This window comes from Kogia breviceps, chromosome 6 (genome assembly GCF_026419965.1).
Source record: "Kogia breviceps isolate mKogBre1 chromosome 6, mKogBre1 haplotype 1, whole genome shotgun sequence".
NCBI lineage: Eukaryota > Metazoa > Chordata > Mammalia > Artiodactyla > Physeteridae > Kogia > Kogia breviceps.
The window spans coordinates 143,887,095-143,912,123 of NC_081315.1; the positions used below are offsets into that span (position 1 = coordinate 143,887,095).

The window sequence follows — 25,029 nt, forward strand, 5'->3', positions numbered from 1 at the left end:
TCTGGAGACAATTCTGGTCCTCCCAACTGGGCGTGGAAGGTGGGGGTCGGGCCCCAGGAGCCCGGAGGCCAGGAATGCTGCTCAACACCCTCCAGGGCATAGGTTGGCCCCCACCACAAAGAATCGTCAGGCCCCAAACGTCGACAGTGCTGAAGTCGAGAAAGCCTGCTCGGAGCCTCGGTTCAGGTCCTTGCAGACGGGCAAAGCAAAGGAGCATCCCGGACCACGCCGGGCCTGGGGAGAGGCAGGCCATGGCAGTGGCTGGAAACACGGACCCTGGAGCCAGGCTGCCCCCGCCCGCTGTGTGACAGTGACCGAGTCACTTCACGTCTCTGTGCCCACTAAGACAGGGACGCATTTTATGGGGGAAGTAACAGTACCAGCCTCGCACAGCTGCCGTGAGCTAACAGAGACAGGCCTGTGGTGTGAAGGACACATCTGAGGAATGGATAAGCGCACGTGAGCCGAACGCTCGAACGGTTACCGCTGTTTTCTCGAGGGGGACACCTCGTGAGGGGCCCACTCCCTGCGGGAAGCCCGCCGCTCTGCCTCTTCCTGTATCAGCAGTGGGCCCTCCCCCAGGGCAGGGCCCGAGGCCCTGGGCAAACGTGCCACCTGCAGCCGAGGGGGGACGTGGCCCGCACCTCCATGCCGCCTCCTTGTCCCCATCGACCCGGGGTAGAGTCTCACTAATGGTGAGCCGTGAACGTGGAGGCCAGAGCCATGTGCGAGGACTGTTGTCATGGAAACGGCAATCGTCATCTTCTAAACACATCTGGAGCTCAGCACAGCTTCGCAGGGCTTCGCAAATGACAGGTGAATCTTCTGTGATGAATCCACTCAACAGCAGCTGGCGTGCAGACGTCCTTGAGGGAGTGTGTCCCCAAGGCCGGGGGGCAGAAGGGGGACACGCTTTGGCCTGCAAGGGCCAGAGCCTGCCATCCACTCGCCCTCGCGCCCTGGGCCCGCCTCTGCCATCACAGCAACCGGATGGACCTGGGCCCCTTCCCCAGCATGACCCTTCTAGAACCTTCCAAAAAGTTTCCTTGTTTCCCCTCAAGTGCCCCCTCCTCTAGCAGACGTGGTCATGGGGTCAAAGGCCCGGCTCTGCCACTGACTCGCATGGGACCCAGGACGTGTCGGGTGCCTCTCTGAGCCCCAGCTGTGGACTCGGGGCGGGAGTGGGGTGCAGGATCAGACTCCCTCGCCCACTGTCCTCCTCAGATCTAACTGGGAGTGGAGGGGGGGTCTGGGTCGAATCTGAGATTGACCTGTGACGGCAAGGAACCGACCGGGTTGTAAATTTTAAATGCCTGAGACGTCACGGGCTTGGCTTGCGATTTCTCTAAGGAGCCCGGGCCAAGCAGGAGGAGCTGCAAGCAGCTGCTGGGAGAGATAAAAAAGGTTCAAGTGCATCTCACATCTCACCCGCGCTGACCTGGCGACTCGGCCCCCCGACGGCAACGCGGTGGCTGGGGGGCGGGGAGCGGCGGCCAGGAGGGACGTTGGTTCCTGGGGGCTGCAGCACCCCACAAGGCAGATGCACTACCACGAGGCAGCCACCGCACCCCACAAGGCAGCCCGCGCGCCTGCTCCCCCCGTGGGGCCCAGCCCCTCCTCATCTATCCACGTCATCCCCCCATTTAACCTCAGCCTGACCCCAAGAAAGGCTCAGCCCACTTCCAGAAGGGGGACTGGGGCCCCGATCCTGTCACTCACCCCCGAACACATGGACGGTGCACCCCCACGTGGGCGGAAGACACAGGGGCCCCAAGGGCCACAGCCCAGGTGGTGAGGATGCATGTCGGAAGGCCCGAGGACCTGCCCCGTCCACAGGACGGCCCCTCATTGGCACACAGCCAGCAGAGGCCTTGGATGCCGGGCCTGCCCCTTCCCTCCTGACTCTGGTGGGCCTCCTGACCCTGGCTCCGAGTGTGATCCCACGTCCCGGGTGTGACCCCATCCGGGCTGGGCTGGGCTGGGCCCCGGCAGGTGGAGCCGAGCCCCAGAACGGGCCAGGGGGGGCTCCTCAGCTTGGACAGAGCCGCCCCGGTCCACGGCCCCACATTCCCAGCTCCCGGCTGCTGCCACACCAGGCTGAGCCTCTGGGCCACCACCCACACCCACCGCTGACCCCATATTCACTCCCAAGGCCCGGAGAGGGGCCACAGCGTGCCCCGGTGGTGCGTGGAGGGGTCTATTCCTCCCAGCCGGGCTCAGAGCTGCGCCCTGACTGGAGTGGCGCTGGGCCTCTCTGAGGGCTGCCCTGTGACCAGCTCCAACCAGCAACCGGCTCAGAGCTGGAGAGTCCGGGAGGAGCCTGGAAAAGGGGAGCCTGGGTGGGCGCCAAGCGGGCTCTGCAGGAGGAGACCCTCGCCCCAGGGCAGTCGGGGAGACAGTCCAGGGCGGAAGCAGCCTGGAAAGCTCAGGTGCGGCGGAGCGGCTGGCCACCCAGAAGGCGTGGTGCACCCCTCCCCGGGGAAGGCGTGGGTGTCCAGCAAGAAGCGCTGATCCTGCTACTAAGCAACAGGCACAGGCCAATGTTGGTCTTGGTCTTGGTCCCCGGGACCAAGCCTGACTTCCATGGGAGCAGCCGGCCTCGCTCCGCCTCCCCCAGGGAAGGCGGCCCCCAAAGGTGGCCACCTGCGGCTTTCCACCCTGTGCGAGAAGGGCTGCGTCCCTCCCCCAGCTGCCACCACCTGCAGGGCAGACCACGCTACTTAGGCTCACGTTCCTAGCATGCTCCCAACCCACCCCGGCACTACCTCCCTCAACAACCATCTATGGCTCCTCGTTGCCTCCAGGATGCAGCTGGAGCTCCCTGGCATGGCTTTGCCGCCTGGTTTCTTCACTTCCATTCCCTGCTCGCACACAGCACCCCCCCTTGTCCACTCACATGGGGGTGGAAGTTGGGCCCAGCTCAGGCAGTGCCCTTCCCTCAAGGCCTACTTAACGAAAACCTGTGTTTTAGGGTTCAGAACAAAGGCCACCTCTTCAGAAAGCCTCTGGTCACGGTAGGGCGGGCTCCCCTGCTTTGGACTTTAAAGGCCTTGGCTCAAACCTCAGCCCCAGCCCCTCCCTAGCTGGACACTGGGCACCCAGCACTTCCCCTGCTCTGTACCCGGCTCAGGGCACTTATGCTTCTGCAAAAGGAGGGAGGGACTCCTGCCTGGCCAGGCTACTCTGGGGACAAAAGGAGGTGGAAGCTGGGAAGACAATGCAGACATCCACACAGAAGCCAAGAGCTGGTGATGAATGTTTAATGCCTTCTAGGCACAAAAAAGGTTCTAAGCTGGGGATTATCACCATGGACTGGGAGAAGGGATAGGTTATAGAAGGGGTAGGTTATAGACCCACCTGGGGGTGAGGGCAGCATTTGTTCTTCGAAAACACAAATTTGATATTTTAAAATAAATTTCCGTTTGGAGGGGGCAGCCTTTCTGCCCATGACATTTAAAAAAATCTCAAAAAAGTCTCAGACAATGAGTCTGTGATTGGGCATATTTCCCTTTTTACTTTGGTTGCCAGGAAGCTCCGGACAAACTCTTCAAACTAATCCCGCCTTTTCAAATTTTGCTCTCGTTTTTGATGACTATTTCAGGCTTAATGATAACAGGACTGTTGAAGCACATTCTCAAAAAGTTAATCAATCCAGACCTCAGCTGGAGAGAAAGTTTTGAATGGAGAACTCTCCTAGCAGACCCCAAAGCAACCGCCTCATCAGCTGCGACTGCTGTGAGCTTGCCTCCCCAGGGGACGAAGGCTTCCCCTCATTTTCCAGATAAAATTATTACCAGTCCCTGAAGCCAACACTCGGCTCCGGGGAGGACGTGCAGTCTCCTCCGCACAGACTTTCAGTGTCGCGGACGAGGAGGCGGGAGAGGACGGGAGAGTGAGGAGAGCCAGGGGCTGGCTCTGGAAGTCCATACAAACCCCTCCTCTGTCCCAGAACACGTGGCCCTGGCCCCGGGGACACCACAGCCCCCTTGCACACAGGGTGGGCTCTGAACAACCCGTTTCTGCAGTGGGAGCCTGGTGGGGGCAGTCCTGGGGCGCTGGGCTCCCTCCCCGTCCCTGTGTCCCATCTCCGGTCCCGGAAGAGCCACCCACAGGGAAAGGCCAGCGCCTTCCTGCTCCCGCCTCACTCTCCGCCCCACACCCACAGGCCCCTGACATGCCCCTGCTACTGGTTCTTTTTCACTAACAACCCCCTTCTTCATTCAAGGAGCCTGTATTGAGCACCCACTGCATACGCACCCTGGCCCAGCTGCCAAGAGCCCCAGACCACAGGGGCCCAGAGGTCACCGTTCTCCTAGGGGCTCTCCCGAAGGGAGCTGAGTGTGGGTGCTGGAGGGAGAGGACCCGAAGGAGGCCAGAAGGCTTCCTGGAGGAGGTGGGCTAGAGCCGGGCTGAAAGACGGAGTGGGACAAAGGGGGGAGGGCACAGGCGGAGCAAAGGCTTAGAGGCAGGAGTACCGCAGAGACGCCTGGCCCCGGCTCCCTCCATCGTGTTCATCCACAGTTACTCGCTGCCTCGACTTCTGGTCCCGGTGTTGTCAGGCCTGCCACCCAGCACTGCCAAGCCCCCTCCGCCACGCCGCCCCGCGTCCACTTACTCCAGAGGCCCTGGGGCACGGGCACGCTGCCGCCCGCTGACGTGGGCAGGGAGCACTTCTGGCACATGCATTCCTTGCCGTTGAAGGTCACTCGGTCCCCGGGCGGGAAGGGCAACCTGAAACAAGACAGCGCGTTACCAGCCAGGACCACCTCCTGGCTCTTCTCCTGGGTGGGGGGAGCCCCATCCTAGACACCAGGCCGTCACCTCCCCGGGGACCACAGGCCCAGGACGCTGGGTGTCTGCGTGCAGGCGCTGCCGTGGCCCCGCTGGGCGACCTCAGGCTGCTCCCTGACCCCTCAGCCTTAGTCTCCTCCTCGGCACCGGCGGGCAGAATCACGGCGCAGTGGGGGCCGCAGCGGGGGCCGCAGCAGGGCTTGCAGGCGGCGATCAGCCGGGCAGTCCCAGCCGCTGGCCTCCTCCCTCCGACCTCGCCTCCTCCGACCGCCCAGGACGCTTTGTCAGCTCAATACTCATGGCAACGGCACCGTTTACTGAGCATCTACTAGGTGCCGGGCCAGGTTCTATGACAGATTCCTTAATGCCTGCCTCATCTACCACCTTTAAGAGGCTCGCCCAAGTTGGTCTTTGCTTCATTTTTCTCTATGGGTGAGGAAGTTGAAGTTCAGAGAGGATAGCTGACTTTTCCAAGGCCACACGGCTGCCGCCTGTCAGAAACAGACTCAAACCAAGACCCGCCTGGCTCCAAAGCGCCGTGATTTGCCTACCTGGGTCTCTCAGAAAGCAGTGCCGCTAGGAGCATGCAAGACTGTATGCTGGATTCCGTCTTTAAAGTCTGGCATTTTGTTCATCATGGATTTTTTTTTTTTTGCATTAATTTCAATTTTTTAAATCTCACATTTACCTTGATCATTTTTTTGGCCTCCCCTTAAACTCTGCATCCAGAGCTAGTAACCCGCTGGCCGCACCCTAGTCCCGGCCCCGAGGCAAGGTCAAGTTACGGCCCTGGGCTGCCCAAGCGAGGCCGGTGGCTTCAACCCCGGAACTTCCCCTCTGGTGACAGAGGTGGATCGGGTGCTTGCCTCCGCTGAGCTAGGGTCAGGCCACCTACGGCCACTGGGCCGCGTCCTCCCCCAGTTCAGCGCCGGCAAAAGAACCTGAGCCCTGCGGGCAGCAGTCTCTGAATTATCTGGGCCGGGGCGCGCCCCGTCCTCTGGCTTAAGCCTTTGCCGTGTCCCCCCTGCCTCCTTCGGGACTGGACGATGCCAGGTGCTCGACAGACCACTGTCAGTGAATGAATGAGCAAGTAAGTGAACACGTCAATAACTGAAGGTCCCCCTGGAGGCCTAGCTCAGCCGCCTTCCCCTGCAGGGCCTCCTCTCGGAGCCTGCCCGGGTCACGCCGGCTCCAGTCCAGCCCCGACTCTGCGGCCAGAAGAGCTTTCTGACCTGTGAGGCTGCCGAGCCTTCCCATGCAAAAGCCCCGCCACAGCCCCCCACTTTGTGGGGCTGGCGTTCGGGGCCCTAGGTGGATTCAGCAGGTGTGTTCTTGGGCCCCAGCCGGCCAGTCTCGGCTCTTAGGGAGCAAGGACATATATAAGCTGAGCTGACCCCCGTCCCAAGTCTTGCAAGATGGTCCTGCCGCTCTCCGTCCTTCAGCTGCCCTGGCCGACGCCGTGCGCTGCACCATGTGTGGTTAGTGCTGGGGTCTACCTCTCTCCCGCTTGCTGTCTTGCAGCCGCCTTGGTAATGGGGGGTCTTGGGCCACAGCGGGAGTCCCTTGCCATCCCTGGATGCGCTCTGAGAGAATCTCTGGCTGTGTAACCTAGAGCAAGCTGCTTAACCTCTCCGAGCTCCTGTTTCTCACTTGCAAACTGGGACTAAGAACATCTGTGTCTCAGGGCTGTTATTCATCCATCCATGCATCTAACCTCTAGCGTGGAAAGCTCTAGCATTATGCCCGGGGCCCCGGAGGGGCTGAATGAATGGTAGCTATTATTTTATGAATGCAACTTCATTGAAGTGTATTCTGACAAATGTGCACGCTCACGTAACCAGGACCACAGTCACGGCACGGGACATTTTTGTCCACCGTAAAAAGCCTGCTGGGACCGTCCACACTCATCCCCCCACCCTGGCCCCAGGCGGCTCTGATCGGCATCCTGTCCCATGGATCAGACTTGATTTTCTGGAACTTCATATAAATGGAATCACACAGTATGCAGTCTTTGATGTCGTGTTCTGCTGCATGTTTTTGAGATTCACTCACACAGCTGCACACACCACTGGTTTGTTCTTTCTGATTGTCAAATGCTGCTCCTTTGCACGGATAAGCTGTTCATGTCCAAGGACATTTGGATTCTTTCCAGTTTGGGACTGTTACAAATAAAGCTACTAAGAACGTTTGCTGACAAGTCTGTGTGGACATGTGCTTTTGTTTCTCCTGGGTAAATACCTAGGAGTGGAATTGCCGGGCCACGTGCTAACTGTGTGTCTAATTTTACGAGAAACCGCCAAACTGCTTTCTGTAGAGATTGTACCACTTTGCCTTCCCACCAGAGACATGTGACAGTTCCTTCCACTCTGTATCCTCAACAACACTTGACACTATCCATCTTCTTACTGTGAGTCATTCTAGAGGACATTGGATGGTATTTTAACAAGTTTTAATTGGAATTCCCCTGATGACTAGTGATGTTAATGTAATCGTTTCATTTGTCTGCTAAACTCCTTTGCTCATTTTTAATAGTTTTTTTTTTGGTCCTCTTATTATTGAGTAGTAGAAGTTCTTTATATATTGTAGATACCTGTGTTTCACCAGATATATATCCTCTATTAAGCTGATGGCTTGCTTTTTATTTTCTTGACGTCTTTTGACATTATTTTTCTTCACTTTTTTATAGTGCGGGTCTGCTGGCAACAAATCCTCTTAGTTTTTGTGTGTCTGCAAAAGTGTTTTGCCTTCATTTCGTGTGGGTGACGGCTTTACTGACATTATGTTATTCACCTGCTCTGTAACATTCACATACCATTCAATGTGTGCAATTCAACGGTTTTTAGTGTATTCAGAGCTGTGAATACACAATCAAATCCCCGCAATCAATTTGAGGACATTTTTCATCACCCCAAAAAGAAATGCAATACCATTTGGCAGTCGTGCCTTCATTTCTGAAAGTGTTTTTGTGGGGGAGGCTTGGTATAGAATTGTTGGATAGATTTTTTTCTTTCAGCTCTTTAAAGATGCTGTTCTATCATCTTCTGGTGCACATTGCTTCAGATGAGAAGTCTGCAGTCATCTTCTGTTCCATTTTACGTACTGGGTTGTTTTGTTCCCCACTTACTGCTTTCAAGATTTTCTTCTTATTACTGTCACTCAGAAGTTTAATTATGATGAAGTTCATAGGTTTTTGCTGTGTTTATTCTGCTTGGGATTCACTGAGATGAGTTTATAGTTTTCATCAAATCTGGACATTTTCCAGCCATTATTTCTTCAAAAATTTTCAGTCTTCCCCGCTCCCCATCTAGACAGAAAAATTTATATCCACAGATCGCTGAGTCTCTTTTCATATTTTTCAGTCTTTTTTCCTATCACTGCTTTAGTTTGAATAGTTTCTATTGTTATGTTTTCAGGTTCACCCATCTTTTTCTCTATAATATATAATCTACTGCTAATTCCTTTCAGGGAGTGTTTTATTTCAGAAATTTCAATTTTCATCTCTATAATTTCCATTTGGTTTCTTTTCATGTCTTCTATAATGCTCCTACTTATGTTCATGTTTTCCTCTGAGAACTGAAATATATTTACATCAGCTGTTTTGAAGTCATCGTCTGCTAGTTTCACCATTGATCTCATTTCTGGGTCTGTTGCTATTGACTGATTTTTCTTCTGGCCCTGGGTCACGTTTTCCAGCTTCTTATGACCAGTCACATTTGATGGGTGCTGGACATTGCTGATTTTATGTTGTCGAGGGCTGGGTTTTCTTCTCTTTCTACAAAGAGTGTTATACTTTACTTTGGCCGGCAGTTAGCTCACTTGCAGACCAGCGTGATCTCTTTGAGGCTTGTTCTTGAACTTCGAGCGGGTTTATGCCTTCGCTCTAGGGCAATTTCAGTTCCACTAATAAGGCGTGATGCTTTTGGTGTCCCCACTGCATGCCTGGGTGTTCCACAAGGAATCTCCACCTGGCCAGAACTCGAATGTCCCCCAGCCCTGGGAATGTTTAGCTTACAGAAACCTGGTCATTTTTAGCCCAACCGTGTGAAATTTACCCTCTGTCTACATGGCTTCATATTTAGTCCAAGATTCAAAGGCACCTCTATGCAGCTCTCCTGAGGTCTCATTCCGCAGAGCTCTCTCCCCTCTCCTATGCTGTTCTGTCTCTCACATCACTGTCTCTTAACTTGGGGAGGATGTCATGCCCTACTTGGTTCCCTCCTTATCCTCTGGTTCAAGAAACAGCCTCCAGGCAGAAAGCTGGGTGGTTACGGGGGTCCCTTCATTCCTCTTCCTTCTGTTACTTCTGAGCTGCCAGTACCCCAAAACAGTTGTTTCGTATATTTTTTCCAGTTTTCTAGTTTTTTTTATAGTGGGTGGGTAAGTCCAGGCCAGTGACTCCAGGACGACAGAGCTGTCAGCTATTATTTTTAAAATATCGGATTACAGAGGTGATCTTTCAAACCCACTGTGATTATGTCACCCCTTGTCTCTAAGCTACATGCACAGAAATCAAACATGCCGATTATCCTTGGGGGAACCTTGACCCACACACGCGGCAATGATACACAGTGACTCTTACGTTAGAAATGTCCCTTGTCACTGCTCCTTCCTGGCCCAGCACCTCCTCCCACCCCCACCCCCAACAAAAGCTTCCCTTTCCTCCTAGAGCACGTGCCACAACTACAGAAAACAGCGGTAACAGCACTCAACAAGTCCCCTTTCAACTGGGTGTGGTGAGACAGAGAATAAACTCTGGGGGGTTCATTCTTTGTTTTCTAGAAAGAACACTCCCCCTGGGAGCAACGAGTGTCAGGCTGTGGTGGGAGGGAGGGAGGGAGGGGGGAGGCAGGATGCCCACGTGCGAGGGCTGCCTGCTGCTTCCCCTGAGCCCCAGAGGTGCAGGGCAGAGAGGGGAGCGGGTGTAGCCTTGCTGCCGGGGCTGAGGGCCTCATTCTGTCTCTAGCGGCCAGCCACTGGACACCCGCTCCGTGCCAGGCGGCAGGCGCCGGAGAAGAGTCAGATCGAGCCCCCGCCCACGTGGCGCTCCCGTCAGGCGGCTCCGGGACACGGTGCCAGAGAAGGGTCGTAGGGCCCGGGACACAGGGGGGCCGCGAGGAGGGAGAGGGAGGGGGCTGCTTTCCCAGGGGGAGGCTGGGGGGAGGCAGCTCCTGCTGCACTGCCGTGTCCCCAGATGCCGCCTGTGCCCGTAGGGTCTGGGCTAATGCAGCTCCAAGTCACCAGAGCCAGCCTGGGGCCTGGCCCATGCAGGCGCTTAGAAAAGCCTGGACGAATGAATGAATGAATGAACGAAGGAATGAAGAGACTGGAACAGACTGTGAAGCTCCTCTCGGCCAGGCTGGGAGGCTCAGACTTTCTCACGGAGGCCACGGGGGTGGCACGGAGGAGTGACAGGCAGAGAGGGAAATCAGGGGCCCCAGTGTGGAGGCCTGGGCAGGACTCCAGGCAGGTGAGTTCTGGGTCTGAGTAAGGCAGTGGCTGGGCAGACTTCGGAAGTTCACGGGGTACCTTGGAAGACGCCCATGCTTGGGGATTGTGCGCCTGGTGGGTTGGGCGCCAGTGCCACCTGCAGACCAGGGACTTGGGTAGAGAGAGGCGGGGTGTGCAGGTGGGATGTGCCAGGACAGTGGAGGAGAGGGGAGCGGCGGTGGGTGGGCATGGAGAGGCCAAAGCGTGGACACTGCAGACACCCACGTGAGAGGAGACAGGTGGAGGCTGTGGACAGGAGAGCGGCTGGTGCGGGGGAGGGCCGAGAAGGCGCAGGTGGGGGAGAGCAGCTCCCCGGAAGCCATCAGAGGCCTTGTGCCGGCAGCCTCAGAACCCACGGGCCTCTGCATCCCAGAAGGAGGGCTTGGTCCTGTGCTGCGGGCAAGGGGTGGGAGCCTGCAAGGTGTGCGGCTGGACGCAGGTGTGCCTCAGAGCAGGGCCAGGGTCCACCTGCCATCCCTTGGCTGGGTCCCGCCTCCTGCCCGGCCGTATGAGACAATGGGAGGGAGGGAAGGAGGGAGGGAGGGAGGGAGGGAGGGAGGAGACAGGAGGGGGGAGGGAGGAGGGAGGAGGGAGGGAGGAGAGAGGAGGGAGGAGAGAGGAGGGAGGAGAGAGGAAGGAGGGAAGGAGTGAGGGAGGGAGGAGGGAGGGAGGAGGGAGGGAGGAGAGAGGAGGGGGGAGGGGGGAGGGAGGATGGTGGGAGGAGGGAGAAGGGAGGGAGGAGAGAGGAGGGGGAAGGAGGAGGGAGGGAGGGAGGAGGAAAGGAGGAGGAAGGAGGAGGGAGGGAGGATGGTGGGAGGAGGGAGGGAGGGAGGGAGGAGAGAGGAGGGAGGAGAGAGGAGGGAGGAGAGAGGAAGGAGGGAAGGAGTGAGGGAGGGAGGAGGGAGGGAGGAGACAGGAGGGGGGAGGGAGGAGGGAGGAGGGAGGGAGGAGAGAGGAGGGGGAAGGAGGAGGGAGGGAGGGAGGAGGAAAAGAGGAGGAAGGAGGAGGGAGGGAGGATGGTGGGAGGAGGGAGGGAGGGAGGAGAGAGGAGGGAGGAGAGAGGAGGGAGGAGAGAGGAAGGAAGGAAGGAGTGAGGGAGGGAGGAGGGAGGGAGGAGACAGGAGGGGGGAGGGAGGAGGGAGGAGGGAGGGAGGAGAGAGGAGGGGGAAGGAGGAGGGAGGGAGGGAGGAGGGAAGGAAGAGAGAGGAGTGGGAAGGAGGAGGGGGGAGGGAGGAGGGAGAGAGGAGGGAGGGGGGAGGGAGGAGGATTGGGGAGGAGCGGTTGCAGGTCCCGCACTCACCGGCAGACGGCACACACGAAGCAGCCGGGATGGTAGGTCTTGCCCAGCGCCGACACCACCTCGCCCTCGATGAACTGGTCGCAGCTGAAGCAGCGGGTCCCGTACAGTCTCTGGTAGTCCTGGATGCAGATGTACTCGCCCTGCCGCACGAAGAAGCCGCCCTCGGCCAGGTCACAGCCACATTCTGGGGACACACAGGAGGGGCCCAGGTAGCAGGTGACCACCAGCCCCCCCAGTCTCAACGGGCCCCAGGCGTATCCCTCACCACACACAGGCCTCGGTGCGAACTCAGGGTGGCTCGTTGAACCCTCGGGGGGCCAGGCGCCAAGCACAGACTACAGCTCCGGCCCCTCAGCCTGGAGATGGGTGGCTTTTCTTGTGGAAGCTTCTAGAAAGGGGCACGGACCCGGGATGAGAAGCAGGCTGTGCTGAGGGGCCAGCCCAGCACCTCCTTGCCTCCTGAGCCCAACAGGGATGCAGTGCTGATGCCCCATGAGGCCCCCCTAACCCCTGCTCCTCCAGGTGGCCTGTTCCCAGCAGGAAAATAACAGATGGGGCAGGCGGTTCACACCTGAGCACCTACTGCGTGCTAGGCCCTGTTCTGGGTGGGAGGATCCCCTGACCACAGTGAGGCTTCCTGACCCCTCTCCACCCGTCTCCCCCAACATGGACGGAGCCAGACCCCCTGAAAGAGGGAGAGAGGCCGGGCACACTCACTGAGCCCTGATATACCTCCTGCCCCAGGGAGGACCTGGGGGACGTTGCCAGGCGGAGGATGGAGTGCCTGCCCTCAGGACAGGCCCCAGGGCACATGGGAACCGGGCTTGGTTCCAGAGGGAGCAGCCTACGCGCGCCGGTTGGCCCCAGCCCCTCCCTGCGGAGGCCCAGCTTGCCAGCCGGTCAGGGCGGGGTCTTTGTGGGTTGCAGCCCCCTAGCCAGAGCCTTGAAATACCATGTGGCCCATCTTTGAATCAACGCCTAAAAATTTTCATCCAAACTTTAACTGATTGCAGAGGGTGTAGTTTCTGGTGAACTGTAAGTACTGGCATCTTTAAATTTAACTAGTAGATCGTAGATGCCGCAGCAAGACCACCGACCTCTGTTTACAAAACCCAGAGACAGGCTCTGAGTAAGAGCAGGCATTTCACCTTGTTCCTCTTCTGCTAGGAAAGCCTATTTCCATCTCTTTCCCCCACAGAACTGCAGGCACATGTGACGTGTTTTAGAGATGGAAAGCGCCTATGGTTCTCTGCAACAAAAATCCCTCAGTCTACATGGAAATTGATTTATTAGGAATTTCTTACGGTCACAGGGCTCTAAATATTTAATAGCTTCTTCTGGAGAGGGTTGTTATGACAGGCCACTAGTATAAAGCTATCAAAACAACACATACGTTGTAAACTCTGGTAAGTTATTACTACGTGGATAGAGGACAAGCTTTTCACAGTGCAGCTCTTGATGACAGGGATGGTGGTGGTCGCGGGGAGTTCCTGGTGTCTGATCAAGGGAGCCCCGACTTTTAAACTCCCCCTGGTTTGGTGCCCTGGGGGATCGGAAGGCGAGGGCAGCCGAGCAGCCTTCCTTCACTGCAGGAGGCTTCTCAGGCTGGTCGGTTTGGGAAGAGCACCCGTGGGAGTCTGAATCTCCAAGGGTCTTGGGGTCCCCGGGGTCAGGTCTGCTTGGTCTGGTCAGCAGTGCCCTTTCAGCTCACGCACCGGTCAGTGCACACGACCCAGGACCTGGGGGCTCCGGGTGGCTCTGCCAGGTGGGACCCACTCAGCTCAGCTCCCACCCCTACACAGGGCGAGGTGGCGGGATTCTCCCAGGTGTCCCTGTCCCCTCGCCTGGGCCACAGGGATGCACGTGCTGTCCCCTGGTTACAGCCACCAGAGTGGCCGGAAATCCTTCCTTCCACATCGCCAAGGAGCTGTTGGCTCTTCGGACATAAAACTGAGCGGCTGAAGGCCCAGACTCCAGGGCTGCCCGGGGGATGCAGGCTCCACTCATGCACCATGCTGTGTGCCCCTGGGCAAGTCCCTGATCTCTCTGGGCCCCCAAGTCCTCACCTGGGCCTCTACTCAGAGGTGAGAAGGGCAGCACAGAGACGCTATGCTACCATGACATAAGCCCCAAGTTGTGCGGGGCCACCATCCAGGCCACCGTTTTACTGACGTCACTCACCCCAGGAGGCCCGAGGCTGGTGCCCAGCTCTAAATCCTTCTCTCACCCAGCCAGAGAGTGAAAACCCTTCGTTCAGTCTTGCACCACAGGGCTTCCCTGGTGGCGCAGTGGTTAAGAATCCACCTGCCAATGCAGGCGACACGGGTTCGAGCCCGGGTCCGGGAAGATCCCACATGCCACGGAGCAACTAAGCCCGTGCGCCACAACTACTGAGCCTGCGCTCTAGAGCCCGCGAGCCACAACTACTGAAGCTCGCGTGCTACAACTACTGAAGCCCATGCGCCACAAATACTGAGCCTGCACTCTAGAGCCCGCAAGCCACAACTACTGAAGCCCGCATGCTACAACTACTGAAGCTCATGCGCCACAAATACTGAGCCTGCACTCTAGAGCCCGCAAGCCACAACTACTGAAGCCCGCATGCTACAACTACTGAAGCTCGTGCGCCACAAATACTGAGCCTGTGCTCTAGAGCCCGCGAGCCACAACTACTGAAGCCCGCATGCTACAACTACTGAAGCCCATGCACCACAAATACTAAGCCTGCGCTCTAGAGCCCGCGAGCCACAACTACTGAAGCCCGTGCGCCACAACAAGAGAAGCCACCGCAATGAGAAGCCTGTGCACTGCAACGAAGAGTAGGCCCCGCTCAACGCAATTGAAGAAAGCCTGCGTGCAGCAACGAAGACCCAACGCAGCCAAAATAAATACATTTATTTTAAAAAAAAATCTTGCCCCACAGCATAGGCCAAGCAGATGTACCCCGACTCGGGAAGAATAGGCTCCCTGAGGCCTCTGTAGGAGAATTAGTGTCTTTTTCAGTAAACGCCGCCTGTAACAATTCAGCCCTTGAGTGATGGGCTGGTTCACGGACACCCTTGGCTCTGGTACTTGGCTCATTTTCTTTCTTTTCTTTTGTTACAGATTTATTATTTATTTATTATTTTATTTATCTTTGGCTGTGTGGGTCTTAGTTGCGGCACACAGGATCTTCGTTGAGGTGCGCAGGCGTCTCTCTGGTGGCGTGCGAGCTCCAGGGCTCATTTTCTAATCTTCTTAAAGATATGACGGTATTGACTGTTCCTCGAAGGAGAAAAATGTGAAGAGGGGTCTAGTGCCCCACTGAAACCTGCATCTACATCACGGAGGCACCAGGAGGCTGAATTCAAGCAGCCTTCCTGCCCCAAGAGCCGGGCCTGGCCAATGCCACGTCCTGCCTGCCCCGCCCCAGTCACCTCTGCTACTGACCGGATTGTAGCTGCCTGGGTCCACTAAGGTCAGGGCCAGACCGTAAACCCAGACCTCTGCCTGCTAAAAATAAACGGTCCAAATTTGTTAATAATTTTTAACGTCCTTATCAAGACAATATATTGTCCTTACATTCCATCTACCTATCCAAGTAGTCGAGACCCAGCGGCTGTGGGTGACCCGGAGTGGCCCGCCCCCCATCTTTGGTGGTCACTGTGGTCATTTCTGAGAAACGGTCGGGAGGGGGCGGGCCATGGTAGGAAGAAAACCTGTATCACTTTCTGGAATACCCTTTGGCATCGACTCAGAGGAATGTGAAAACAGCTCCTGCCCTTGGACCCAGTCGTCTCTCTCTGGGACTCTATCCCCAGGAACTGACCATGAACGCCCACAGAAGCTTCCTCGCATGGTGTTGGCTGCAGCATCCCTACAGTATAATGTAGTAAATAAACGCTGGGCTTTAGAGACAGGCGGCCTGGGCATGAATGCTTCCTCCTGCTGCTTCCTGGCTGTGTGACCTGGGGCAAGTTACTTAACCTCTCTGAATCTCAGAATCCCCATCTGTAACAAAGGGTTAACCATACTGATCGCTCACGGTTGTCACAATAAATCAATGAGATGAGGCGTAGGAAACGGATCAGCCCGATGCTGGGCTGGAATCGATGTGAACGTTTAACAGCTGAGGACTGGCTAAGTTTGCTGCGGGCCAGGCATCTGAAGGAATCTGGGTATATACTGAAATTGATGTTGAAGGATGTATGTTGGGGAAAGGGCTTACACAGTCCCTTAAAGAGAATAAATCGGGACACACAAGTATATATACAACGGGACTTCAAATGGAAAAGACTCTTAACAAAGGAAAAGACTGGAAGGCTCTCTACCCAAATACGGACGGCAGTTCCCCTGGGGTGGTCAGCTGAGGGGTGCTCTTGTACTGGTGTCTGGGAAGAGGAGAGAGTGATTGATGTTAAAACACAAAGCGGACTGAGGACCCCAGGGCGTTCATGTGAGTTGGAGGGAGCTGGCTCAGGGCAGCGTGGTCACTGCCGGCCCCGGTCCTAGCCTAACCTCTGCCTCAGATGCCCCATCTGGAAAAAGCAGGCCCACGTCACCGGAGATGCCTTCCTGCCGTGACTTTCCACAATTCTGCCACGTGATCCCGCTCCCATGAATGTCCCTGGAACGCAATCCTTTTGCTCCATTCCCTCGTCACCTCCAGTCGCTCAGACCAGCTCTGGGTGCAGCTCTTCACGGTCCTCATGTGGTTGTGTCCTTGTGGACAACCCCACCTGCTGTTACCAAGTTACAGGCAGAGCTGGTGGCCTCTTCCCCCGACACACACACACACACACACACACACACACACACACACACACACACACACACAGGCTTCCCTCTCTCCTGTTTCCTTTGCTCTTTCTGCAATCATGAGCATGCTTGGTCCCTGCGGCCACACAGATCAGAAAACGCCTGCCTTCCTGAGGTCACACATGGTTGTGGCCTCATCTTTTCCTCATTTCAGAGTTGGGGCCCTTGTTTCCAAGGCACCACGAGCAGGGCTACAAAAGATCCTGGTTGAAAACAAATGTTCTAGGGACTTCCCTGGTGGTCCAGTGGTTAAGACTCTGCGCTTCCGCTGTAGGGGGCGCCGGTTCAATCCCTGCTCGGGGAATTAAGATCCTGTATGCTGCGTGGTGCGGCCCCCCTGCCACAAAAGTTCTAAAAGCACAGAACTCCACTACACATAAAAGGTCAAGAGAACCAGATTTGTTTTTCTGTGCAAATTTCAGTTGTAGCAATGGTAACACATTTCATTTCTTCTTGAGGATGTATATGTGCTGGATGTTTGCTATGTTTCTATCTTACACAGATTCCCATCTTGTATTGTGAAACTAGAGCTGGCTGGATTTCAAGACAATCCAGAAGCAGACGCCCCCTCACACTCTCGTCCAAGCTGCCATGGTCTCAGGCTGGGGCCCAGGCCCTTCTCCCCACCCTGCCCTGGCCTCCCCGCATCAGCACAGCACCCAATGGTCCATGAAACAAAAATGGACAGGATCCTCCTGTGTTCTTTCTCTCGCGATGTCGGAGCCCAGGTCCTCACGAGGACCCCCTTCCCCCACTCCCCCTCCTCACTCTACTCCAGACACACAAGCCTTGTGCTGTCCCGGAGCCTGCCAGGCACACTTTCCTGCTTCAGTGTTACTGCACTGGCTGTTCCCTCTGGCTGCAATGCTCTTTCCTCACCTCCTTCAAGTCTTCAGCAAAGGTCACCTCCTCCACGAAGCCTGCCCTGATTACCCAATTTAAAATAGTAACTCCCCGGCACTCCCAACCCTGTCTTTATCTTGCTCCTTGTCTTCCCCTTCCTAGCACTTCACTTTCAGCAAATGATGAAATTTGCTTGTTTATTCTATCTAGTGCTTATTGTCTGTCTCCCTGCCCTAGAATGTGATCTCCACGAGGACAAGCATGTCTGTTTTGTTCACGGATGCGCATCCCAAGCACCCAGAACACTGCCCAGCATGGAGTATGTGCCCAATCGGGTTGTTGAATGGAAACTGAGGCTAAGAAACATGTCTAAGACCCACATGAGCTGGGGGTGGCAGAGGTGGGAATTGAACCCAGACCTTCTGGCATCAAAGCCCAAGCTTGAGGCAGCCAAGACGGTCTGGAGAATTATGTGATTTCTTTCACAGATTTTCAGGTTTAGGTAAACCAAGGCACATCAAGCCAGTCCCTGGGTGGTGGGAACTCAACACATCGGGATCTCTTGGATCAGAATTAGACACAGTTGTCTTCTGTGCTAACAGATCCTGCTTCGGTTGGCCTGGCAACACACCCACCCAGGGACGAACATGGCTGGAGTCAGTCAGCCCCCATCCTCCCATGACTCTTTGCCGGTGGAGTGGATGTGTGATGTAGTTCTAGCCAGCGAGTCATACAGGAAGCCTGTGTGGGCTTCCAGGGAAAAGGTTCTCCTCCCTGATTGAAGGAAGATTACCCAATCAGAGTAATCAGGCAGGGGGAGGGCCCCTTTGCCTGTGCACACCCCTGCCCAACTTCTTCCCCAGGGCTGAGTGTCAACCTGTGAGGATGTGATGTTTGGAGCTACAGCAGCCATCTTGAGACCATGAGGAGAAGCACTGCTGACATGTATAAGATGGGGGGGGCAGTTGGTGGGGGGGGGAGTGGAAAAAGAACCTAGCTTTTGATGACTTTTTTGAGCTGTTAAATTAACCAGCTCTGGGGGTGAGGAGACTACCTCCAGAATTCCTGTTAAGATGATAAATATCCATGTAACTTAAGACACTATAAGTTGGGTCTTCTTTTTTATTCATCCAAGAGCACCCCCAATGATTCACAGACTTTGCATTTTCGTGAGAGCCTGGATAAAAGATCAATGTAAGACTATGCAATCCTCAAGCTTACAAAAACACAACTTCTTAAAAGCTTGCAGGAAATCTCAGATGCTCCCCGTCATCCTTCCGCAGGTGAAGCAGACATGCCACCTACTGAGGGCAGGGGCCCCGCTATGTCTGCAGGCTGACACGGCACCTGGCACAGAATGAATCTGTGGATGAGTGGATGTGTGTCCGCCCCCTCCTCACTGGGACGCAGACCCTGCTGGGGGTCCTGCACCCCGTCCCTCCACGCTGGGTCTGGGGCAGAGCCCCACAGCGGAGATGGGTCGGCGCTCACCTTTGCAGACGAAGCACTGGATGTGGAAGTACTTGCTCTGCACCCGCAGCACCTCGCCCCTGCACACGTTCCCGCAGGTGTTACACAGGATCGCCGTGCTGGCCGGCTTCTCCGGGGCACCGTGGGCAGCCCGGGGCTCCGACACTGTGGGGAAAAGGCGCTGTGTTAGAAAGTGGGACCTGCCGGGCGCCGGCGAGCAAACCAGCAGCGGTGCGCGGACTCGGGGCCCAGCGCGTCTCCCAGCGCAGCCCAGAGGGCTCGGGGCACCAGCGGAGGTCGGCTGATGTGAGACCCCGACAGCGGTCCTGTCCCTCACCTCTGTGCGCCCACCTCCCATAGGGCGGCCGACCCCCCCTGTGGCCTTGACCTGGCATGACCGTGGCCCTCAGGGACCTGGTGAGCTGGGCAGTCCTTCTGTAGCCAGGGACCCAGGTCCTCTCTTCTGAGAGTGCAATAACCACCCCCTCCTGTGAGCTCGCTTTGAATCCCCTCTGTGCCCTGGGGACGGTGACCTGAATATTGTCACTGTCCCCCTTAGAGCCAGCCGTGACCTGGGATGGCTGAGGAGGCACTGGAGACCCCCAGAGGGGCAGGTCAGGGTGGACGGGCAAAGGGCCCGACCCTGGGGCTCCTGGGGTCTGGGCAGGGCCATCACCCACGTCCTCCAAAAGTGCCCGCGGAGGCCGGCGTGCAGGACGCTGGGGCCCACGGCGTGTCCGTGCTCGGGGAGCCCCAGCCCAGCAGTGGCGGCAGCCAGGTGAGCACCGGCTGCAAGCCAAGCGGCGAGCTGGCTGTGGTCGGGGGATGCCTGCGGGCTGGGGACCAGCTCTGTCCCAGCACAAGGAGGAGGTGGAGCTGCAGGCAGAGAGCACAGCCCACGACGGGGCCCCAGCAGCCCGGCTCCACCTCCCACTCAGGACCAGCCCAGGAAGGCGCAGCCTGCCTCTAGCCAGTCACCTGGGACACCCCTTGTAGCAGCCCCCCAGCCCCCATCAGAGGCCCCTGAGCCCCCTTTTCTCCACCGGGAAGCTCGCCCACTCCTCTGCCTCCCTCTGGGTCTCTGCCAGGCAGTGACAAAGGCTGACCCCCCACCCAGCCAGCTCTGAGCAAACAGCCTTTGCCTTTCACAAGGGCGGGTCTCCGCTTAGATCCACATCTTCTAGTCCCACGCTCCCGTCTTGGTCTGGGGTCACCAACCTGAGGCTGAGGCAAGGGCAGGGTGCAGGTGGTGTACCTAGGGGACCCCGGGTGGCAGGAAGGAGCGGGGGCAATGATGGCATGCTGTTGAGCTGGACACTCCCTCGGAGCCCCTCCAGGGCGTCCCTCAGAAGGAACGGGGCCGGGGCACCGGTCCTGCTCCCGTCCCACCGGTGAGGGTTGCCCCAAAGCTAGAGCGAACTCCTGTCTCCCTTTCCTGGGCTGAATGAGTGAGGTTTCAGCAGAGGCTGAAAGAGCCAAGGAGCCGCGGGTGTATGAGGAGGGGAGTCCGCAGGCCCAGCTGCACCACCCACCTGTACACCGCTGGAGCCATAGGGGGGCCCAGGGGAGGTGGTGCGGGCCCAGAAGACACCCGCCACCTGGGATGCCCCAGATACACCACGCTTCATTGGAGAGTTAAGCGTCTTCATACACACACGCAGACACACACACAGTACACGTGCAGAGACACACAGACATACACGTACATACACACAGAGACACAGACATACCCACAGAGACGCAGACATACACGTACATACACACAGAGACACACATACACAGAGACACACATACATACATACACATACACAGAGACACACAACCACGCAGATACACATAGACATACACACACGCACACACACAGATACACATACATACACAGGAGACACACACGTATACACACAGATACACTTTTGCAGACACACAGATACACATACATACACACACAGATACACATAAATACACATACACACACAGACACACAAATACACATACATACACAGAGACACAACTATACATAGGCACCCACATAGACTGACATACACACAGACACAGACATACAGATCTACACACAGACACACAAATACACACAGACACACACAGAGAGACAGACATGCACACAGACACACACACTCATTTACAAAATCGCTAAACACCAGCACTGATTGAGTATCAGCCCCAGAAGGTCTCCTCATTCTTGTAAAAACAGAGGTGGATGTCAGACAGAGGAGGACATTTCTCCATCCAGTTTCCCGCCTGCCCCCAAGGCCCACCAGACCCCGTCCCATCCCGGGAGCGCTGGTTCTGCAGCACAGGGCTCCCTCCTCTGGGTCCCGCCGCGGTGGGGAGTTTGACCGTGGAGGAGGGCCTGGGCCACGCTGGGGACATCAGGCCTTCCAGGGGGAGGCTCTGAAGACCCCAAGGGTAGCAGGTGCCAGCTGTCTGGGGACAAAAGCCACACAGCCTGGAGAAGCAGGTGCCAGAAAGGAGACGATGGGCACAAAAAAATCATCTGGTGTCGCCCTTAGTACCCCAGGCCCAGTGTCAAGGCCTGCCTGCGTTTCCAAGGGTGTCAGGACCAAAAACGGCAAACTGGACAGTGCAGAGCCCAGCGAGGGCCCCAGAGTTCTGTCTGCCGTCCTGGGAGCTGTGCTGACATTTCCACTCTGGTTTAAGTGTCAACATACGATAATCACAGAAACTGCCTCATCCAGCACTTAATAAAATTGGTATAAGGGGGCAGAGAGCAAGCCATGTCCTGGGCTAGAGTTTAAGACTCCCTGTGCGGAACGAGCCATTGGACTTGACGTTTGAAACCTCAGGCAGAGCCGGCTCATGGCTGTGCCAAGGCCCTGGGGCCGCCCAGGGCTCATATGGGGCTGATGGGGTCCTGAGTCACCCCGTCCGCACTGAGGCTAAATCAGGATTTGAGGGCGTGGCCACAAAGATCTTCAACACCATTATCTTTTCATCCATTAGGCATACAAAGGACAATGTGCCTCATGTCTCCATGAATAGCCAGGCAAGGTCTACGCACCACCCACGTGGGGGGTGGGGGGGAGGGATGGGTGTCAGAGCCCTGGGGGCAGACAGCCGGCCGGGTGCAGCCCAGCTTCACCTCCTACATGCAGTAACCTGGAACCGCCAGCCGTCTGTCCATCTGCCATCCGCTCTCTGCTCACAGCATCTGCCCCGGGGGATGCTGGGACCGTGGGCAGAAATGTTTGTCTAGCAAGCAGCCCAGGGTCCGGCAGACCATAAATGCTCAATACACAATAGCCATTGTCCTTTTCAAGGATACACAGCCTGACATCACCAGTTTCCTGGTTACTGGAAATACTGTTTGATTTGGGGTGAAAGCTGCTTGAAGAGGATCGTTTTTATGGGAGCGCACCAACTCTGCCCGCCGGGAGCGTCCTCCAAAACCTCCTGGGGCCTCTGGTGGCAGGGCGAGAGGGCAGGGTGCTGCCCCCTGGTGGTGGGAAGTAGACACTGCACAGAGGGGGGCCGGCGTGTAGGTACCACGTGTGCAGGTACCACCCGCGCAGGTGTTCCCTCCAGCCCGCATCTGCCCCCCTTGGCCCCGGGATCACAGCCTGAGAATCCTGTGGGTTTGAGGTGTGGGCCTTCTTACCCCTCAGGCTGGACTTATTCCTTGAACCTCCTGCAGCTGCCCGACTGGGCGCTCTGCAAAGGGGACCGCTGCTCATAGCAGCCGGCAGAGCAAGTGCTGTTGTGGTCACTGCTGCTGCCGCCCAGCGAGTGGACTGGGGCCAGGAGCGGCGGCCCAGCTGCTACGTGACTGCGACAAGGAGGGATCGGGACCCTCACGCGGCAGGACAGGACAGGAGTGGGCCCCTCGACAGGGATGGGGCAGTGCTGGCCAGACCTCATTACATCAAGAACTATCAAGACATGAGCTATGCAGCCATCTGAAGGCACCTCAGATGCATGCTACCGAGTGACAGAAGCCAGTCTGAAAAGGCTGCGCGCTGCGTGACTCCAACCCTATGACGTCATCAGAAAGGCAAAACCACGGAGACAGTAAAAGATCGGTGGTCGTGGGGGGTGGGGAGGGGGGGGATGAGTGGGTGGGGCACAGGGGTGCATACACGTCATTATACGTTGGTCCAAACCCAGAGAACACGCAACACCAAGCGCGACCCCTGACGTAAACTGTGCGCTCTAGTCGATAATAATATATCAAAACTGGTTCATCAGTTGTAACAAATGGAGCGCGCACACACATTGCAACAATGTAACAGGCAGATGCTAACAGGGGAAACCGGGGATTTGGGGTGGGGTGTATATGGGAACTCCTTACTTTCTGTTCATTTCTTCCATAACCTGAAAACCGCTCTAAGAAATAAAGTCTATTAAAAAAAAAAAAAAAACTTAAAAAAAAGAGAGAGAGAAACGGAAACGCGAACTACCACACTCCAGACCTAACCCTGAAGGCAGCAGGCTCATTTCTCTACAATTTCTGGATCGGCTGTAACATTTCATTTAACAAGCCTCTAACTGCGATGATAATAATAACGTAAAACATGAAGTCAACTGGTAAACTTCAGTCACATGGGGCCGAGACTACTTAATCCCCCCGTGATGATGGAATCCCAGCCTGGGGAGGCTTGCTGGGAATGAAAGAACGATTACCGGTAACATCGACAGGGAACTCAGGGTCACAGCGGAGGGGCGTGGCTTCCTCGGGTCTGACCTGGCCGTCGCCGTGATCCCGCCTCTATAATCCCTCCGGGTATGGTCCTGATCCGCCACCAGGTACGGGGGCCTGGAGGAGCCAGGACGGCAGCCGGCAGGGCCAGGTTTGGAACCCACCCACCGTCCAGGGGCAGGTGCGTGACCTTGAGAGCTCACTGAGCTCTGAGAAGCCTCTGTGTTCACAACTGTAATTTGGAGCCTGGTCTCAGGAGGCATCATTTAGAACCCAGTGAAGTGGAGAAAGCTTCTGGTCCAGTGCCTGACAGGCGTGGGGGCCAACAGCTGCTGGCTTAGTCCTTCTGGGTCTCAGAGGCAAACCCGTGACTTGGGGGTGGGGAGGGGGCAGAGGCTGTCGGGAGGGGGCCACACCTTTGCTCCCTCGGCAGCCTCAGCAGCAGCTTGTCCTAGGATTGTCTTTGGCCTCGGTCGGTGGCTGGGTGGGTGAGCAGGAAGGGGTGCAGCCTGCACTGACCCCAGCTGCCCCCCTCCCTGTCTGTCACCCTGGGCAGGCCACGTGACCATACAGAGCCTCAGTTTCCCCTTCTATAAAATGGGGGTAAGTATTCCCAAATGTGGGACCCTTGTCCGGGTCAGATAAGAACACACATGAAGCCAGCGACCACCTGGGCGCCTGCTGGGTAAGGCAGGCACAGGAGGCAAGGGCTGTGACGGGGTACAGGTGACACAGTTGCTCCCTCCAGAGGGGGTCTCATGGCGACCTCCGGATCGGTGGGGGCTTCCCAACACTGACCTCTGCGCCCCGGCGCTTGGCCCAGCTGTGCCCAGTCCTGATGTGCCGAATGGGATCCACCCAAATCCAGCACTGGGCCTCGCTGGTCCTCGCCTCGGGAAGCAGGCATGGTGGCGGAGCGCCGCCAGCACCTCTGCCAAGGTCAACGTCAAGCTCTCAGCTCCGTGTCCATCCTGGCGGGCGGACCCCCTGGACACTGGGCGAGAGTGTCAGGGGGCTTGTAGGTTTCTTTACTTGGATACATGGAGCCTCAGCACCCTCTGCCCAGCGAGCTGGGGGAGCTCGCCTCTGGCCGGGTTACCCACCAAACTCTCCATTCTCCCCTCCACTCCGTTTGCACAGACCCACCTGGGTGCGGTTTCCCACTTTGTTCACAGAAATTCACCAAGCTGGCGTCAGCCAAGACGCACAAGCAAATGTGCCATGTGTTCCTGTCACGGGACCTGGAGGCCAGCTGTGATGCCTCCTGAACACGTGCCCACCATCTCTCCTCCATGGGAGCCTCGCTTGTGCAGGGAGCCTGGCGGGCCCTGCCTTCTCCTGCCAAAAAGGAGCGTCTACCCTGACCTTTCACGGTGCCCGAACCACGGAAACCGCTGCAGGTCACCTCGACTTCATTCTGAGGGCAAAACTGCAGGGTGCTCGGCCGAAGTGCGTTCAACTCCAAACACCAAACCATAAAGCTCTTCTTCTTCTTGTTTGCTGTGCATTCATTCATTCACCCAACAAATGTCTGGGACCTACTATGTGCCCGGATTCCACTGGAAGAAAACAGACCCAGTCCTGGCCATCATTTGGTCCATACCGCATCCCACAGGAATGGCCTATCACCCCCATTTCACAGATGAGGACACAGTGGCTCAGAGATGCA

At 56.8% G+C, this 25,029-nt stretch overlaps 1 protein-coding gene across 19 annotated transcripts in view; it reads right to left on the reverse strand.

Annotated features, from left to right (window-relative positions):
* ABLIM2 (actin binding LIM protein family member 2) overlaps nt 1-25,029 on the reverse strand; it is a 152,642-nt gene that overhangs the window by 92,662 nt on the left and 34,951 nt on the right. For all 19 annotated transcript variants that reach the window (XM_067036752.1, XM_067036736.1, XM_067036749.1 and 16 more), the window contains exons 2-4: nt 18,710-18,853; nt 11,579-11,762; nt 4,616-4,731 (exon numbers count right to left, since the gene is read on the reverse strand). In XM_067036752.1, coding sequence (XP_066892853.1) covers nt 4,616-4,731; nt 11,579-11,762; nt 18,710-18,853 — 444 coding nt within the window. The remainder of the gene's footprint in view (nt 1-4,615; nt 4,732-11,578; nt 11,763-18,709; nt 18,854-25,029) is intronic.